General features: G+C 37.7%; 1 protein-coding gene across 1 annotated transcript; it reads left to right on the plus strand.

The window, feature by feature from the left end:
- Positions 1-2,634: 2,634 nt before the first annotated feature.
- LOC146927663 (isoflavone 4'-O-methyltransferase-like) lies at positions 2,635-4,564 on the plus strand. The gene is made up of 2 exons (XM_085700919.1): positions 2,635-3,574; positions 4,038-4,564. The coding sequence occupies exons 1-2, from the start codon at positions 2,780-2,782 to the stop codon at positions 4,338-4,340; spliced, it is 1,098 nt and encodes a 365-aa protein (XP_085557045.1). The 5' UTR covers positions 2,635-2,779; the 3' UTR covers positions 4,341-4,564.
- The last annotated feature ends 11,886 nt before the right edge of the window (positions 4,565-16,450 follow it).

The raw sequence follows: 16,450 nt of genomic DNA on the forward strand, positions 1-16,450 counted from the left end.
TACTATTATTTTTTTTAGGAAAATGCTATTTCTCTAGAAAAATAGCATCAAGAATTTTTCAAGACACAGTTAGCAAATTTTAATTGCATGATTTATTTGTTCAATTCTTATTTTTCAGCCTCACTTCCTTGAATTGTGGCAAATAATGCATTGTGATCGACTGCCCTTTATTCTTGAAGAATTGTGTCAAATAGTGCATTGTGATTGGCTGCCCTTTATTCTTGAAGAATTCTTGATGTTATTTTTCTAGAGATATAGCATTGCTATTTATCTAGAGAGATTTATCAAGAATTGATCAAGAAAAGGTCTCAGCCAATTAAATTTGTTATTTGCCAGAAATCAACAGAGGTAATGATGTGTAATTAAGGAAAGGTGTTAGCAAATACTGTCTTGAAATTTTCTTGATACAATTGTCGCTTTATCTATCATTTCCCATAACTATTATAAGCTACTTCATTTGAAAATCGCAGGTTTGAATCAATTCTCAGTATATAAAATGTCAGTATAATATTTTATCACATAAATTGTACTAATGAAGTTGTACTAATGATCAATATAATAGTCAAATTGGTGAATGACACAATTGTATATTTATGTTAAAAAAAAAAAAAACTTGTCCATATTTAAAAGTAATTAAAAAAACTGAAAATATTTTCCGAATAAATTGAAAAATACTAGAAAAAAAAAATACTTGTCTATTCTTGTGTTACAAAAATACTAAAAAATTGAATAATAAAAACAGAAAAATACTGAGAAAAAAAAAGGAGAATGTTAATGAGCGCCTGTGTTACAAACTTACTAAAAAATTGAATAATAAAAACAGAAAAATATTGAGAAAAAAAAGAAGAATGTTAATGAGCGCTTTAAAGACATTGATTAAAGTTCTAAAATAAATAAGTTAACATTAAAAGGTGGTTTAATTTTTACTAAGATAAAAGCAAAAACTTATATTTTCAAGACAAAGTTTCTGTTAGTGAAAACCTTAACCAGTGGTTAGCAAAATCCCTAAAAGGTAAAAGTTCAATGTTTGCCGAATAAATATGGCAAGTATATCAACTTTTGTGTCAAAATGTGTGTTCCAATAAATGCCAAAATCAATTAATTTATGCCTAAAGTTAGTAAAACACGTGCATCAAGTATGTTATATAAAACAAATAAAAAGCATGGGTATAAGGCTATATATACTTCTGTATTCTGTTCAATATTCAAAACATAAAAGAGTTGCAAACAAAGTTTACACTTCACTTTCCTCAAAAAAAAAAAAGTTTACACTTCACTTAATATACATACTCATAGAAACACAAGACATCACCCCCAAAAAATGAATTTCAGTACCAATAGCACTAGCAGTGAAGAAAATCTAGCCGCATTCTTGAGGTTCATCGGAGGAGACTCGTGTCAAAGAAACTCAACATCAGAAGAGACGACAACAAACTTTACATAAAATCCGCACATTAATTCTCTTCTCTACGCACATTAATTCCCTTCCCTAAGTTTAAAACTATTAATCTATACTATTATTTTTTTTAGGAAAATGTTATTTCTCTAGAAAAATAGCATCAAGAATTTTTCAAGACACAGTTAGCAAATTTAATTGCATGATTTATTTGTTCACTTCTTATTTTTCAGCCTCACTTCCTTGAATTGTGGCAAATAGTGCATTGTGATTGGCTGCCCTTTATTCTTGAAGAATTCTTGATGTTATTTTTCTAGAGATATAACATTGCTATTTATCTAGAGAGATTTTATCAAGAATTGATCAAGAAAAGGTCTCAGCCAATTAAATTTTTTATTTGCCAGAAATCAACGGAGGTAATGATGTGTAATTAAGGAAAGGTGTTAGCAATACTGTCTTGAAATTTTCTTGATACAGTTGTCGCTTTATCTATCATTTCCCATAACTATTATAAGCTACTTCATTTGAAAATCGCAGGTTTGAATCAAGACTCAGTATATAAAATGTCAGTATAATATTTTATCACATAAATTGTACTAATGAAGTTGTACTAATGATCAATATAATAGTCAAATTGGTGAATGACACAATTGTATATTTATGTTAAAAAAAAAACTTGTCCATATTTAAAAGTAATTAAAAAAACTGAAAATATTTTCCGAATAAATTGAAAAATACTAGAAAAAAAAATACTTGTCTATTCTTGTGTTACAAAAATACTAAAAAATTGAATAATAAAAACAGAAAAATACTGAGAAAAAAAAGGAGAATGTTAATGAGCGCCTTTGTTACAAACATACTAAAAAATTGAATAATAAAAACAGAAAAATACTGAGAAAAAAAAAGAAGAATGTTAACGAGCGCTTTAAAGACATTGATTAAAGTTCTAAAATAAGTAAGTTAACATTAAAAGGTGGTTTAATTTTTACTAAGATAAAAGCAAAAACTTATATTTTCAAGACAAAGTTTTTGTTAGTGAAAACCTTAACCAGTGGTTAGCAAAATCCCTAAAAGGTAAAAGTTCAATGTTTGCCGAATAAATATGGCAAGTATATCAACTTTTGTGTCAAAATGTGTGTTCCAATAAATGCCAAAATCAATTAATTTATGCCTAAAGTTAGTAAAACACGTGCATCAAGTATGTTATATAAAACAAATAAAAAGCATGGGTATAAGGCTATATATACTTCTGTATTCTGTTCAATATTCAAAACATAAAAGAGTTGCAAACAAAGTTTACACTTCACTTTCCTCAAAAAAAAAAAAGTTTACACTTCACTTAATATACATACTCATAGAAACACAAGACATCACCCCCAAAAAATGAATTTCAGTACCAATAGCACTAGCAGTGAAGAAAATCAGCTGTATCATGCTCAAATCCATCTATACAAACATATATATAGCTTTATAAATTCCATGGCACTCAAATCAGCCGTGGAGCTAGGCATAGCAGATGCAATCCACAACCATGGAAAACCAATGACTCTTACAGAATTAGCTTCATCTTTGAAACTCCACCCTTCTAAAGTTAGTGTCCTGTATCGTCTCTTGCGCTTGCTAACACACAATGGTTTCTTTGCAAAAACAACACTGATGAATGGCAAAGAAGGAGAAGAAGAAACAACATATTCTCTCACTCCTCCTTCAATGCTTCTCATCAGTGGCAAATCAACATGTTTGTCACCATTTGTTACCGGATCGCTTCATCCATGTCGTCTCAACATGTGGTACTCCTCTAAGAAATGGCTCACTGAGGACAAGGAACTCAGTCTTTTTGAGAGCACAAGAGGCGAATCATTTTGGGACTATCTTAACAAAGATTCTGAATCTGATGAACTGAGTATGTTTCAAGATGCCATGGCAGCTGATTCTCAAATCTTTAACATTGCACTAAAAGAGTGTAGCCATGTGTTTGAAGGTTTGGAGTCTCTGGTTGATGTTGGAGGTGGCACAGGAGGTGTCACAAAACTTATCCATGAAACTTTTCCTCACCTCAAATGCATAGTATTTGACCAACCACAGGTTGTAAAAAACTTGTCTGGAAACGAAAATTTGAAATTTGTTGGTGGAGATATGTTCGAATCTATCCCTCCTGCAGATGCTGTTTTACTCAAGGTACGTTCACTAAATGTTATTGAGTTAAAGATATATTTTTTTGGGTAATTATGTTATGAAAATTAATCTTCTCCCTTGTAAAATTGCTCGTTCCCTTATATCAGCGGCAGTTAACTACCGCTCGGCATTTTTCAGCGATAGAACTACCACTGACGCTTTTATGATCGAATGAACTGACTTAAATAGTAATTGAACCGATCTTAAAATTGTCAACGGCAATTAGCTGCCACTGAAAAATGCCGAGCGGCAGTTAACTGCCGTTGATATAAGATAATGAACAATTTCACAAGTGAGAAGAGTAATTTTCTTATTTTATTGGTGCAAAGTATTTTACCAGTTTAGTTGATGACTAATTAATCTTTGCAATAAAGGAGAACTAATATACTCTTAAACAACATATTTTAGCAAAGCTTGATATTTTGTATAGATTTATTAACTAAATAGATAAAATATTTTTTTACAGTGGATTCTGCATGATTGGAATGATGAATTGTCCTTAAAGATATTGGAGAACTGCAAAAAAGCTATTTCAGGAAAAGGGACAAAAGGAAAGGTGATAATCATTGACATATCAATTGATGAAATAAGTGACAATCATAAAACAAATGAGTTGAAATTGGACTTTGACTTCATGATGATGACTTTGTTAAATGGAAAAGAAAGAGAGAAGAAAGAATGGGAGAAACTCATATTTGACGCAGGCTTCAGCAGCTATAAGATTACACCCATATGCGGCTTCAAGTCTATCATCGAAGTTTATCCTTAATTTTGATTAGAACTTGTTTCACTTAAGTTATGATTAAAATTCAATAAATTTGTACTCAAAAGTAAAATTGATAGTTACAACTGAATAATGTTAATTAGGGTGTTATTTTGTTTGGTATTCATATGCAACATTCTTACAGTTAAGCGAATCAAGTGGCTGATAGTCTTACCATGTATGATCTTAGCCAATCAATTTCTTTAAAGATGTTAAGTTTGGTTCCAAAATTCCTGCCTTTACCAATCTTTGGAGACTTAATTTGTACTTCATTTCCTAGATGCTTCTTGTTTATTTTATTTTTGAGTATTTTCCTATATGCTTCTTGTCTACATTTGTTTTAATGTCAGAATCCCAAAATAATAGAGGAAAAACGACAACTCTAAAACAAATAAACCACTAAGTTGAGCTTGAAAATCTAAACCAAGGATTAATGAGTACCGGAGATCCATCTAATGGCTTCAAGCCTCGTTGATTTTGATCACCAATCCGAGACATCGCTCTGCTTCGGCTTCAGTATTGTTGTGATCATCGTGTAGCCCAAACTACTAAACTTAGGGCATTCACCATAGTCCACAACAGCAGTAGAGGGTCATGATGTAAAAACAACATATATACATAAATACAAAGCAAATCCATATAACATGTTCATAACAATTCAAAATTTAACAATACAAAACAACCTAAATGCAATGACATTGTATTATGGGTCACCATCCAACATGACACCACAATGAAAGACGTATCCAACCAGTAACAAAACTCAAATTCCATTGCATATAGGGATAAATATACGTAACATTTAAGGCTGGTTTTGAACCACCATAGTCTTGTTCGAAAAACCTACACTATAGAATGTGCGGCAGTTTGTATGACAATTTTAATAACTGGACCGTCATATTCACTTTTTACCCACTTCACCCTTGACAGGACTCGTGCTTCGGGGAATGTGGATCGCTATATTTGAACAAAGCTCAAACTAATTAAGCACTTAAACAATGGCACCACATAAGCAGCACATAGGCACATCCAATCCTCAACTTAAAACCAAAGGATAAAATGCTTGATATTCGCTCTCGTAAATCATTTTCCTTTAAATCCACTAAACAAGGCGAACGAATATGGACATAGCCCCATGCGGGATGGTCAGGACGAGGATAAACATGAATAGCGAATCCCATTTTAAAGGAACTGACTCTCTAATGATCTGAAAAGAACAGCTTAGATCATTACCATTAACAGGGGACAAGAAACATTATAAATAGAGACCCAGAGATCATTCCCAACTCATTATTTTCACAAATCACCTAAAGCTAGATCCTTGAGCCTATGCTTAGTATTATTGCAGACATGGTATCTAATATTATTTGCTCTGCAAGTACAATAACCATAGCAAAAAGGACTTGTTGCACATAAATCTTCGATGATCACAGAACCCTCACATTCTCGGTGGTTCAAAACGTCACAAAACACTTTTTTCTTGTCATGGAATTCAACTCCTATGACACCATAAGCAATTGACTAGTGTTGAACCAAAATGTGTTTTGAACAATGTTTCCGAAGTTTTGATTATAACAAAGTATGAAAGAACAATTTAGCTATGATAATGTATTTTCAAGTGTGCATGATCAAAGAATTAAATTATGACTTTCAAGGTCAATTTTTGGTTCTGAAATAGCAAAGACTCTGAACGCATAAGCAAGTATCTGAATCAAAAGAAAAGCTAATCTGACTTCAAGCAAGATATGAAGAAAGGTCAATCATATAGTCAACACTCTGATCAAAATAGGCATTTTGTTAAGAAGCTTCTGATAGAATCAGACTCCGAAGGATTGTGTATAATGGAGCATCTAAAGACTCTGACCTGGTTTGTCGCCTTCTGAAAGAATAACTATCAGACTTTGAATAGTACAGTTTGTCGCATTCTGACCAAGTGTAGAAACAAACAAGAAAATTCAAGGTCAAAGAGAATGTAACGGATAATTCTATTAGAAGCAAAATATTTTCGAATGATTATTCAACGCATTATCCATAAGAGAAAAAGTTTCAACGTTTTTTATCAACCTTTTCAAGGACTTAATCAATGCGCTGACAACTCTTCAACTACCGTTCTCTCATTCACTCCTATATGGGGACCCAGACAATTGAAGAAATACAACAAGAGTTCTATCTTTTCACAAATGTCATTACTATGTCAAATACAATATCGCCCAAATTAAATACTTAGAAAAATTCTTACAAACCATCAATCTTAGAATGTCTTAAGTGTTCATAAGTCACTTGAACTTTAATTTCTCACACCTCTAATTGCATATATCAAGTGTAGACAATATCTTATTTATTTGTTAAACTCTGATTGTAGAAGTCCTCTTGTACGAGGCAAAGGAAGTCTCTTAATTTTTTGATCAAATTGTAATTTTGTATGATTATAGTAAAAAAAATCTTTTGGAAATGCAAGGAGACTATACTTCCCTTGGATTGTAACAGGAACCAGGATAATTTGTTTGTGTGTGTGTGTGTGTGTTCAATTTGATTTCGTTGCATACTAGTTTCAAACTTTGATTGAACTCTACTTATGATCAAACTCTGGGCTGTTTTTGATAAACACTTAAATTATTTTCTTTTGTTGAAAAAACCAACACAATTCAACCTCTCTTTCTTACATTTTTCTCACCTTTAACTGGAAGGCTATGATTCAAACTCGACTTGAGACTTACCCAAACCAAATACTTCATCTGTGTTATATAATCCTTAGGTTATCGTCTATTCACATATGCACTATTTTAAATCTCACACTCCCCTAAAAAATCATACTAACTTGAAGGTCAAAGTGACAACAGATACACTATAGAACATCAATTTCATTGTGATTCCGGCCAAGCTTAATCAATCGAGAAGCATTTCTTCCCCCGATCATCTTTTGGTTACAAAGTTAAAGAAAAAAGGCAAACAGACAAAAAGAAAAAAAGAACAGAGAGCTAAACTTTCATAAAGATGCTCCGCAAGATAGGAAGAAGATATGTCGGAGGAGAGTCATGATGAAGGAGCTCAAAATTTGATGAAGCACCAAGCTTAGCCATGTAGTCTGCACATTGATTCCCCTCACGAAGGGTGTGGATAACCGAGACATTTCCCTGCTTAGTTAAGTCTCTAATGTCTTGAATCAAAACCGCATAAACATGAAATTTCAAGGAGGTGCTTTTTTTTTTTTTTTTTGTGGTGGCCGAGGTTTGAACCCCGAACCTTGCATATATTCTACATTATTCCTACCAACTGAGCTAAGCTCACGAGGACATGAGGTGCCTTTGATGATGTGGATACAATGTAAAGCGTCTCTTAGTTTAGTTAAAAAATCAAAACGTTGAGTTTTTTAGTGGTATTTTATGACTTTATACTATTTCATGGAATTATTGCCTTGTTCGATGTTTAAATTTTTTTTTCCCTCGACTTTTTAAACTTTAGAATAGTTAAGAACTTTTTATTGCATGTTAAGAATCCAGTAGTTTATTCTATTTTTGAAACGAGACGTAATTTATTTAGTCATTTTTTTTACGATAAATAAAATTTCATTAACAAAAGTCTGACAATAAATCAAAAGTCAAGACTGCAAAAATATAAGGTGAGGTCTCTTCAATCGATATACAATCGGGATTATGAAGAGAGTATTAAGCTAGATAATGAGCAGCTTGATTAGCCTCACGTCTAACATGCAAGAATTTTAAACTACGAAAAAAGACATTAAAATTAATGCAATCTCCGATAATAGATCCAACATAGTTGGGATGTTGTTGATGAGTGTTTAGCGCCAGAACCACATTAGAAGCATCTGATTCCGCTATAAGATTCAGAAAAAACATGTCTTTTGCAAATTCCAACCCCTTTCGCATATCTAAAGTTTCTGCTACCTCTGAATCTGGTAATGAAAAGACTTGACAACAACTAGCAGCAACCACAATACCTTCATAATCTCTCACAACAACACCAATGCCCCACTTACCTCCCTCTATTGGACCTGCTGCGTCAACATTTAGCGTATAACAACCATTATTGGGAGGTGTCCAGTGAACAGGTATATCTTATAGACTTACACCAAAACTCGTATTTTTTTTTGGTAGAAACACCAAATCTCATATTTAGAATCAAATCAAAATGGGTGCGGTGCCGATTAAAACAAAATAAATTAAAATTAAGTTGTACATTGAAGCAACACCATGTGCTTCATCATTAATAAATTATTGAGTTTCTTTGACGTCTAAAATATATTATTAAGATTTATTTCTTTCAAACAAAATTATGACGCAGTTTCCAAGTTTAAATATAAGAATATTTAATTCAATAATTTACAAAATCAAATCAGCAAATGTAACACGGGCTATAAAAGCACTACGTCCCTTGTACACGTGCATATTAAACTAGTTTTATAAAATGATGTGAACAAAACTTGACCCCGAAGGAAAAAAAAAAAAAATAGTAGTACGTCCCCTTGCAAACTCATGCTATTAAGAAAGTGAGAGTTGTGTAGAGTCGTTGAAACCAAACTAGACTCCAAAGAGTTGGGTGTGGTGCAATATAGAAAGATGGTGACGTTTAGCCTGGGTAAGGGAAGTTCTTTCCCATCATGGGAAAGTTTAACCTAGACCGTAGATTTAATAGTTTTTTATTTAGATGGCTGAGATCTTTTACTTGGTAATTGTTGTAACTTTTTGATGGTTATTGTGTAAAAAAAAACCAACCCCACCAATTCATCATCTCAAACCCAGGAAAACCAGCTTCCTCCTCTTCCTCTTATTCTCCATTCACAAAACAATCCATACAAATCTAAAACTCAAAATGATGAAGAAGAAAATAACTCTGCATCAAGAACCAAAACGGTGAAGAAGTTTGGTAAAGAAGATGCAGAAGCTGATTTAAAGATCCAAAATATTGAACCCAAATCTGTAAATATTGAAAGCCAACTTCAATTTGTATTTAAGAATGTTAAAAAGAGTCCACCATTAAAATTTCTGATTCAACAATTTTCTGCATGCTGAAAAAAATTAAGCAATGTCCTGTTGAGAAACATCAACACTCACTGAGAAATAACAAAGGTACCCATAAGCATTTTTCTATTTTTCACCCTTTTGATTTCACTATTCTTTTTGTATCAGAATCAATTTGTGTCAAAAAAATCAGAATCCCAATTTTATTGTGCCTGAAACAACAACCGCCGGATCCAAATTTGGATGAGTGAAATATGGTGGAGGAAGAAGCAGAGAAGAGGAGATAAGAAGGATGCAAACATTGAACCGTTAAATATATCGCTTTCATTAGAACCGTTTTCTTTTAATTTTTTGTTTCAATAGTGTGCAATTGGATTGGGATTATGGCAACAGAGGAGTAATTTGTTCTCAGGAATGAAATTGGATTGGGATTATTGGCATTTTAATATGTTTTAATTAATTATTATTTTTTATTATTACAACAGGTCATGACTGTCAGCTGTAGGTAAAAAGCAAAGTTTCCCATGGTGGGAAACAAGTTGCCTTACCCAGGCTAAACGTCACCTAGAAAGATATTATCGTATGGCTACTCATGCATGCATTTCATTATGATATTAAAACATTAAAAATGTCCTATAAATCATATACAATAGTTATTTCCTTTAATTTAGGTCAAATCATAACCAAAATAATTGGAAAATATACTAAAATAATGTAAGATACATGTCATCAATGACAAAATGAGATAGACCCGTCATGTTGATCCGTTTAACCATTCTTTTTTCGCGGGGTGAGTTGAGACTTAGACAATTTTTCAATTTTCTCCTTGATATAGGGGAAGAAAAAAAATTAATCTGTCAATTTTGTTTCTTGATTTTAGCCTCCTGATTAAAACAGTTAGTTGATTGGTAATTCATGAGGATTGTATTTTAAACGTTTTATAGATTTATTATAGATTTTTAGATTATGGAATTCCTATGTTTGAGTGATAATTTCATATCTTTAGTGGAGTGATTAATTGTATATTTAAATTTTCTTAAATTGAATTTAAATATATATATATATATATATATATATATATATATATATATATATATATATATATATATAGGACATATCAAGTGAGAGGAGTTTTATTTTGAAAGATGAGAGGGTTAAATCATGACCCTTAGATCAATCTTAACGGTTCACATTTTTGTACGGTCCCTCCTTTCACTGTACATGGGATTATTCTTTCTTCTTCTTCTCCCAATTCCTCCCGATTCCAGTACAGACTTTTCCCTTACTTCACATCTCCCAACAATTTGATTACTAGATTGGAGATTCAATTAAACATCCTATAAATGTCTTATTGAATTATATTTGGGATTTAAAGTGAGAATAATTGTATTGTACTTGCAGAAAAGTACGGTAAGGATTACTAGGATTCTAGGGTTTAGACTGATGATTCGATGCCTTGAGAATGCTCTCAAGAGTGGTATTTATAGCCTGCTATGGGCTTGGGTTTTGGTTGCTTGGTTCCCAAGCAACAGGGGTATTTGCGTACTTTAGGGCTTTTGGGCGGTTTCTAGAGGCTTCTAGAAGTTTAATGAGGCGGCGCCCTTTAGGGGGCGCGCCAGGGCTCAGGAACCCTTCTGGAGGGCGCCCAGGCCCTTCCAGAGGGCGCCCGGGCCTTTCCGGAGGGCTTAGAGCCTTCTTTGGAGGGCTCCCACGCCCTTAGGAATGTGATGACGGTCCACAGCCCCCCAAGCACGAGTCTTGGGTCAAGGCGAAGTGATTGATGACTTGCGGAGAGTCTCTTTGGGATCATTTGATTCCTTTTGGGGAGATGACGGTCCACAGCCCCCCAAGCACGAGTCTTGGGACAAGGCGAAGTGATTGACGAAGAGTCCTGCTATGTTGTCGGACTTAATTTCGATAGATTTCTCCAGGGTGTTTTACGGATGCCAAATATATCCCAAGGGTAGATATATGTCCTGAACTTGGGGTGTTGTACCGAGCCTGTCATGGAATGCTTTGACGGAACCTGAGGGCGTATCTTCTGTATGCCCCTATTCTATATGCCCCCCAAGCACGAGTCTTGGGACAAGGCGAGATGATTGTCGATCCGCCTCTGCTTTGAGTATGTTTTACTTGGAGGCGGTCGCCATCAGGCGATCTCGGTTGTTCCTTTGTATGGCGAGCTCTTGGGGGGTTTACAGACTTTTGATGTGCCCGTAACCACGGATGTCCGCCACGTGTCTTAATCTTAACTGTGCTCGACACATTTCCCGAGGCGGCTTTTGCTCTTCCTTTAAAAACGGATTCCTAGGTTTTCATTTCTCCATTTTTCACTTGTTCAACTTCCTTCGCTGTTCTTCTCGTCGGTTTTCCTCTGCGCTTTGTTTGCCGGTTATAACACCCACAGATCCGTCTTCACTTCTCTCGCAGGTACTTATTTGACTTCTCATCCTTTCTTTTTCCCTCCTCTTTTTGTATTTTTATGTTTAGAGCGAAAACGTTAGTTTTAGGAGATGGTTTTAATTAGGGAGTGCGATGGTGAGGGGAAACTGGTTCGACCCATTGATCCGATTGAAAAGGAAAACTTGAGGAAAGCGTGTCTGAGGCACGCTACTGGTGCTGATGGGATTATTAATTGGGATGCTTATTACGATGGGTTATTCGGGGAAGACTTGTTTAGTGACCTTTCGAGCGAGTCAAGCACTAATTCGAGCCATGATAGTGACTGTGTATTTCTGTCTGCCACTTCAGGGGCAGCTAAGGAGGACGAGTGCTGGGAAATTCGTCCATTTCAGGGAGCTTCGCGCGCGGTGACGGAGAAAAGGATACCTTCTAGGTATATAGGGATGTCTTTATTCGCGGAGGAGGTGTTGTTAGAAGAGTCCCTTTATGTTGATGTGTCTGTTATGGACTTATTTCGGAGTAAGTTCGATATTTCCGCCACTGGCCGGGAGGAGGACGTGGTGTTGCTGTCTTGCGACCCGGATGAACGTGCGTGTGATCAGGAGATGGCGGGTGAGGGGGACGAATCCTACTTCGTTTATACCGCCGTTTTAGAGGAGTTTGGCGTGAAAATTCCTTTCACGCCCTTCGAGATGGACGTATTAAAACTTCTGAACGTGGCGCCCACACAGATCTTTCCCAATAGTTGGGCGTTCATTCGAGGCTTCGAAATCTTGTGTAAGTCGCTAGGTCTAGAGCCTTCTGTCGCCGCCTTTTTCCAATTTTATGGTACCAAGGATGTTAACAAAGGAACTTGGATAGCTATCTCTGCTCACTCTGGAAAGAGGCTCTTTCCTAGTTACGCCAGTAACTTTAAGAAGGAGTGGCGGGACACTTTTGTCAGAGTGCAGGGGTCGCCTGGGTGTTCGACGGCTTCAGTTTTGGTAAACGGCAAACCAAAGTTTCCTCTTCGGTGGACCAGTGCCCCTTTGGCGGTGAAAGGGTATGACTTGGATGCAATGTCGCCCTACGAATATGAGCTGACTCAGTTTCTGGAGAAGGTCCCATTGACAAATATCCATGATTTGTTAAATAGGGAGGGCGACGGCGTCCGCATGGCGGCTTATTTGCGTGAGTGTCCTCTAAAAGTTTTGTGTTCGTCCTGTTTCGTCACTTTGTCTTGTTTATTCACCAGGGTTTGTTTCACTTTGTGCAGGCGAGATGTTGCCCCTGACTGGTGCCGAGATGAAGAAATACTTGGCTGATTTGGATAGGAGTAAGAATCCTGACGGCTATGTGTCCAGCAGTCCGGCAGGCGTTTCGTTGAGGAGGCTGAAGAGGAAAGAAGCTGGCAAAGGCGACTCTGGCGTGATCGAGGTGGATGACCTTGAAGCTGTTGGTGGAGGAAATGCTCCTATTTCGGCGGCCTCGCCGTCATCTAAAAAGGCGAGGACGGGAAGAGGATCGAAGCCGAGCAGCAGTCGCCCGCCTTCGGGAAAAGAAGTCGGAGGGACTTCTTTGAACGACGACGTGATGGACTCCTTCTGGCATTCCGGTTTCGACATCCGCCGGTATAATATTTATTTTTGTTTTCTTAAGAGTTGATTCCTTTTGGTCGTTAGGCTTTTGAATTCTAGTGACCTTACTGTTTGAGGATCTTGCAGGTATGTGAAGGAACAGGTACCCTTCACTAAGGTGGACGTGGAAGCTGGGGTGAAAGCTAAGTGTAGCGACCTGGTGGCGGACATCCAGACTGCGGCGTTGAGGACTATGCTGTTGAGCCATTGCCTGGAGAGCAAGTATGACCTGGTGGAGAAGAAGCATACTGACGCTACGGAAGATGTGGAGAAGTGGAAACACAAGTCTTCTGGACTAGAAAGCCGTCTCAGGGATGCGTTGAAAGATAAAGCAGCCGCCGAGTCCGCCTTAGAAGAAATGAAGCAGGCTAAGGAGATCGCAGAGGCAGAGAGGGACGCGGCGAAGGCTGCGCTAGAAAAGTCAGAGTTGGCGGTAGACGAAGGACGGCGGGCTCTGGCGATATATTTTGAGGATGGCTTTATGCGTGCCAAGGATCAGGTGCTTCTGTTTAACCCAGAGGCCAAAGTTGATGAGCTTGATCCATTCAAGATTATTGCGAACGGCGAGTTGGTGGATGATGAATAGTTCGTGTTCTTTTTGTTGTGATTTAAACTATGTTTTTTGGTCTGTAACTTGATATTGGCGGCCTCTTAGAGCGCCCTTTTAAACACTTTTGGTTGCTTGACAATTTGTGAACGCTTTCTTTATATCAGATGTGGTACTCCTTTATGGCTTGATATTCCGTAAACGTTTAAATATTTTTGTGACTCTCTACGTTGCGATTGTTTTTATATGTCGAATGGTTCTTTAGGAGTTGTTTCTTCAAAAAGCGAGAGCTTTGTGTTACTTTTTGAATTTTGTCGCCCTAAAATGCTTTATAAGCATTACGTTGCCCGGCGTTTACTCTTTCATCTTTTATTCTGAAGGGATGTTTTGCTTCCCACTTTTAGGGAAGATGTTTACACTTCCAACTCTGATGGAAGGCGCCTCCTACTCTGAAGGAGGACTTTGGGCTTCCCGCTCTGGGGGAAGGCTTTCACTTCCAACTCTGATGGAAGGCGCCTCCTACTCTGAAGGAGGACTTTTGGCTTCCCGCTCTGGGGGAAGACTTTCACTTCCAACTCTGATGGAAGGCGCCTCCTACTCTGAAGGAGGACTTTTGGCTTCCCGCTCTGGGGGAACACTTTCACTTCCAACTCTGATGGAAGGCGCCTCCTACTCTGAAGGAGGACTTTGGGCTTCCCGCTCTGGGGGAAGACTTTCACTTCCAACTCTGATGGAAGGCGCCTCCTACTCTGAAGGAGGACTTTTGGCTTCCCGCTCTGGGGGAAGACTTTCACTTCCAACTCTGATGGAAGGCGCCTCCTACTCTGAAGGAGGACTTTTGGCTTCCCGCTCTGGGGGAAGACTTTCACTTCCAACTCTGATGGAAGGCGCCTCCTACTCTGAAGGAGGACTTTTGGCTTCCCGCTCTGGGGGAAGACTTTCACTTCCAACTCTGATGGAAGGCGCCTCCTACTCTGAAGGAGGACTTTTGGCTTCCCGCTCTGGGGGAAGGCTTTCACTTCCAACTCTGATGGAAGGTTAGGCGAGTTATTACGTCGATGCCGCCAGAGCCCTTATCGTGGTTGGCGTTGTGGATCTTTGTACTTTCAGTGTGCGAATTCTGTTTGCATGATAATAGAAGAATCGTGAATAGAATCATAGACATGAAAAAAGGAAAGGGCGCCTCGTTAAAAACCCCTGCCCTTGCAGGGGAAAAGAGTGCTACCCTGACCCTGTATTATTGATAAAGTTTAAAAGATAAGAGTTGCAGTGGTGATCTTTACATCATCCTTATTTAATACATAATTAAAATGCAAAAGAAAAGGAATCTAGCTATAATAGTGACGCAGATTGGCCACATTCCAAGTGCGAGGTACAGCGTCTCCATTCAATTCTTCCAACTTATACGCCCCGTGAGCGTATTTTTCCCTGATTCTGTAAGGTCCTTCCCAGTTTGGGAATAGTTTGCCTATTCTGGTTGGGGCGACGACCTGCTTGAGGACTAGGTCGCCCTCTTTCATCTCCCTGGGCATCACTCTGGAGTTATATCGTCTAGCTGCTCTCTGCTTGGCTGCGAATTCCCTGATGTGTGCTTGCTCCCTGACCTCGTCAATGACGTCCATGCTTACCGCCATACCTACTTCATTAGCTTCTTCTGAAAACGTATCTCGCCTCCATGTGGGGGTGTCGATTTCGACAGGTATCATGGCGTCGGTGCCGTAGACCATAGTGAACGGTGTTTCCTTGGTTGTAGAATGAGGGGTAGTGTGGTAGGACCATAGTACCTGTACTTATTTTGGTCGATGCATTGTTTATACGCAGTATAGTAGTAGTTTGAAAGAGATTGAAAATTTTAGAAAGTTGTGGTGAGAGAAAATTGACTTTGAAAATTATTCATACCTCATGGAGTTGTTCTGCCCACAAACCTTTGGCGGCTTCTAATTTCTTTTTGATCCCGCTAAGAATAACTTTGTTGGCCGATTCAGCTTGTCCGTTGGCTTGCGGATGAATTACCGAGACGAATTTTGTCTGTATCCCTAGGTTCTTGCAGAAGTCCAACACCGTTGAGCTTGCGAACTGAGTTCCATTATCTGATACTATGCACTTAGGTAAGCCGAAACGACAGATGATCTTCTTCCAGTAGAACTTCTTTACTCTTTCCGCAGTTATCTTAGCGACTGCTTCTGCCTCGATCCATTTGGTGAAGTAATCCACTCCGACTATGAGAAATTTCAGCTGCCCTGGGGCGAGAGGAAAGGGTCCAACGATATCGACCGCCCATTTGTGAAATGGCCATGGTGAGTATACAGAGGTCAACTCTTGAGCTGGGACATGCTTCTTGTCAGAAAATCTTTGGCATTTGTCACATTTCTTTACGAAATTTGAGCTATCCTGAAGCATGGTGGGCCAATAGTATCCGGCGCGGAGGAGTTTGGCGGCTAGAGCCCGCCCGCCTATATGACTGCCGCAAACGCCCTCGTGTACTTCCAAAAGGACCAAATGCGTCTCGCCTTCTCCTAAGCATCGCAGCAAGGGAGTCGTGCGTCCTCTTTTGTAGAGTTTCCCAGAAAC

This window comes from Medicago sativa, chromosome 4 (genome assembly GCF_051527215.1).
Source record: "Medicago sativa cultivar Bolivia chromosome 4, Bolivia_mono, whole genome shotgun sequence".
NCBI lineage: Eukaryota > Viridiplantae > Streptophyta > Magnoliopsida > Fabales > Fabaceae > Medicago > Medicago sativa.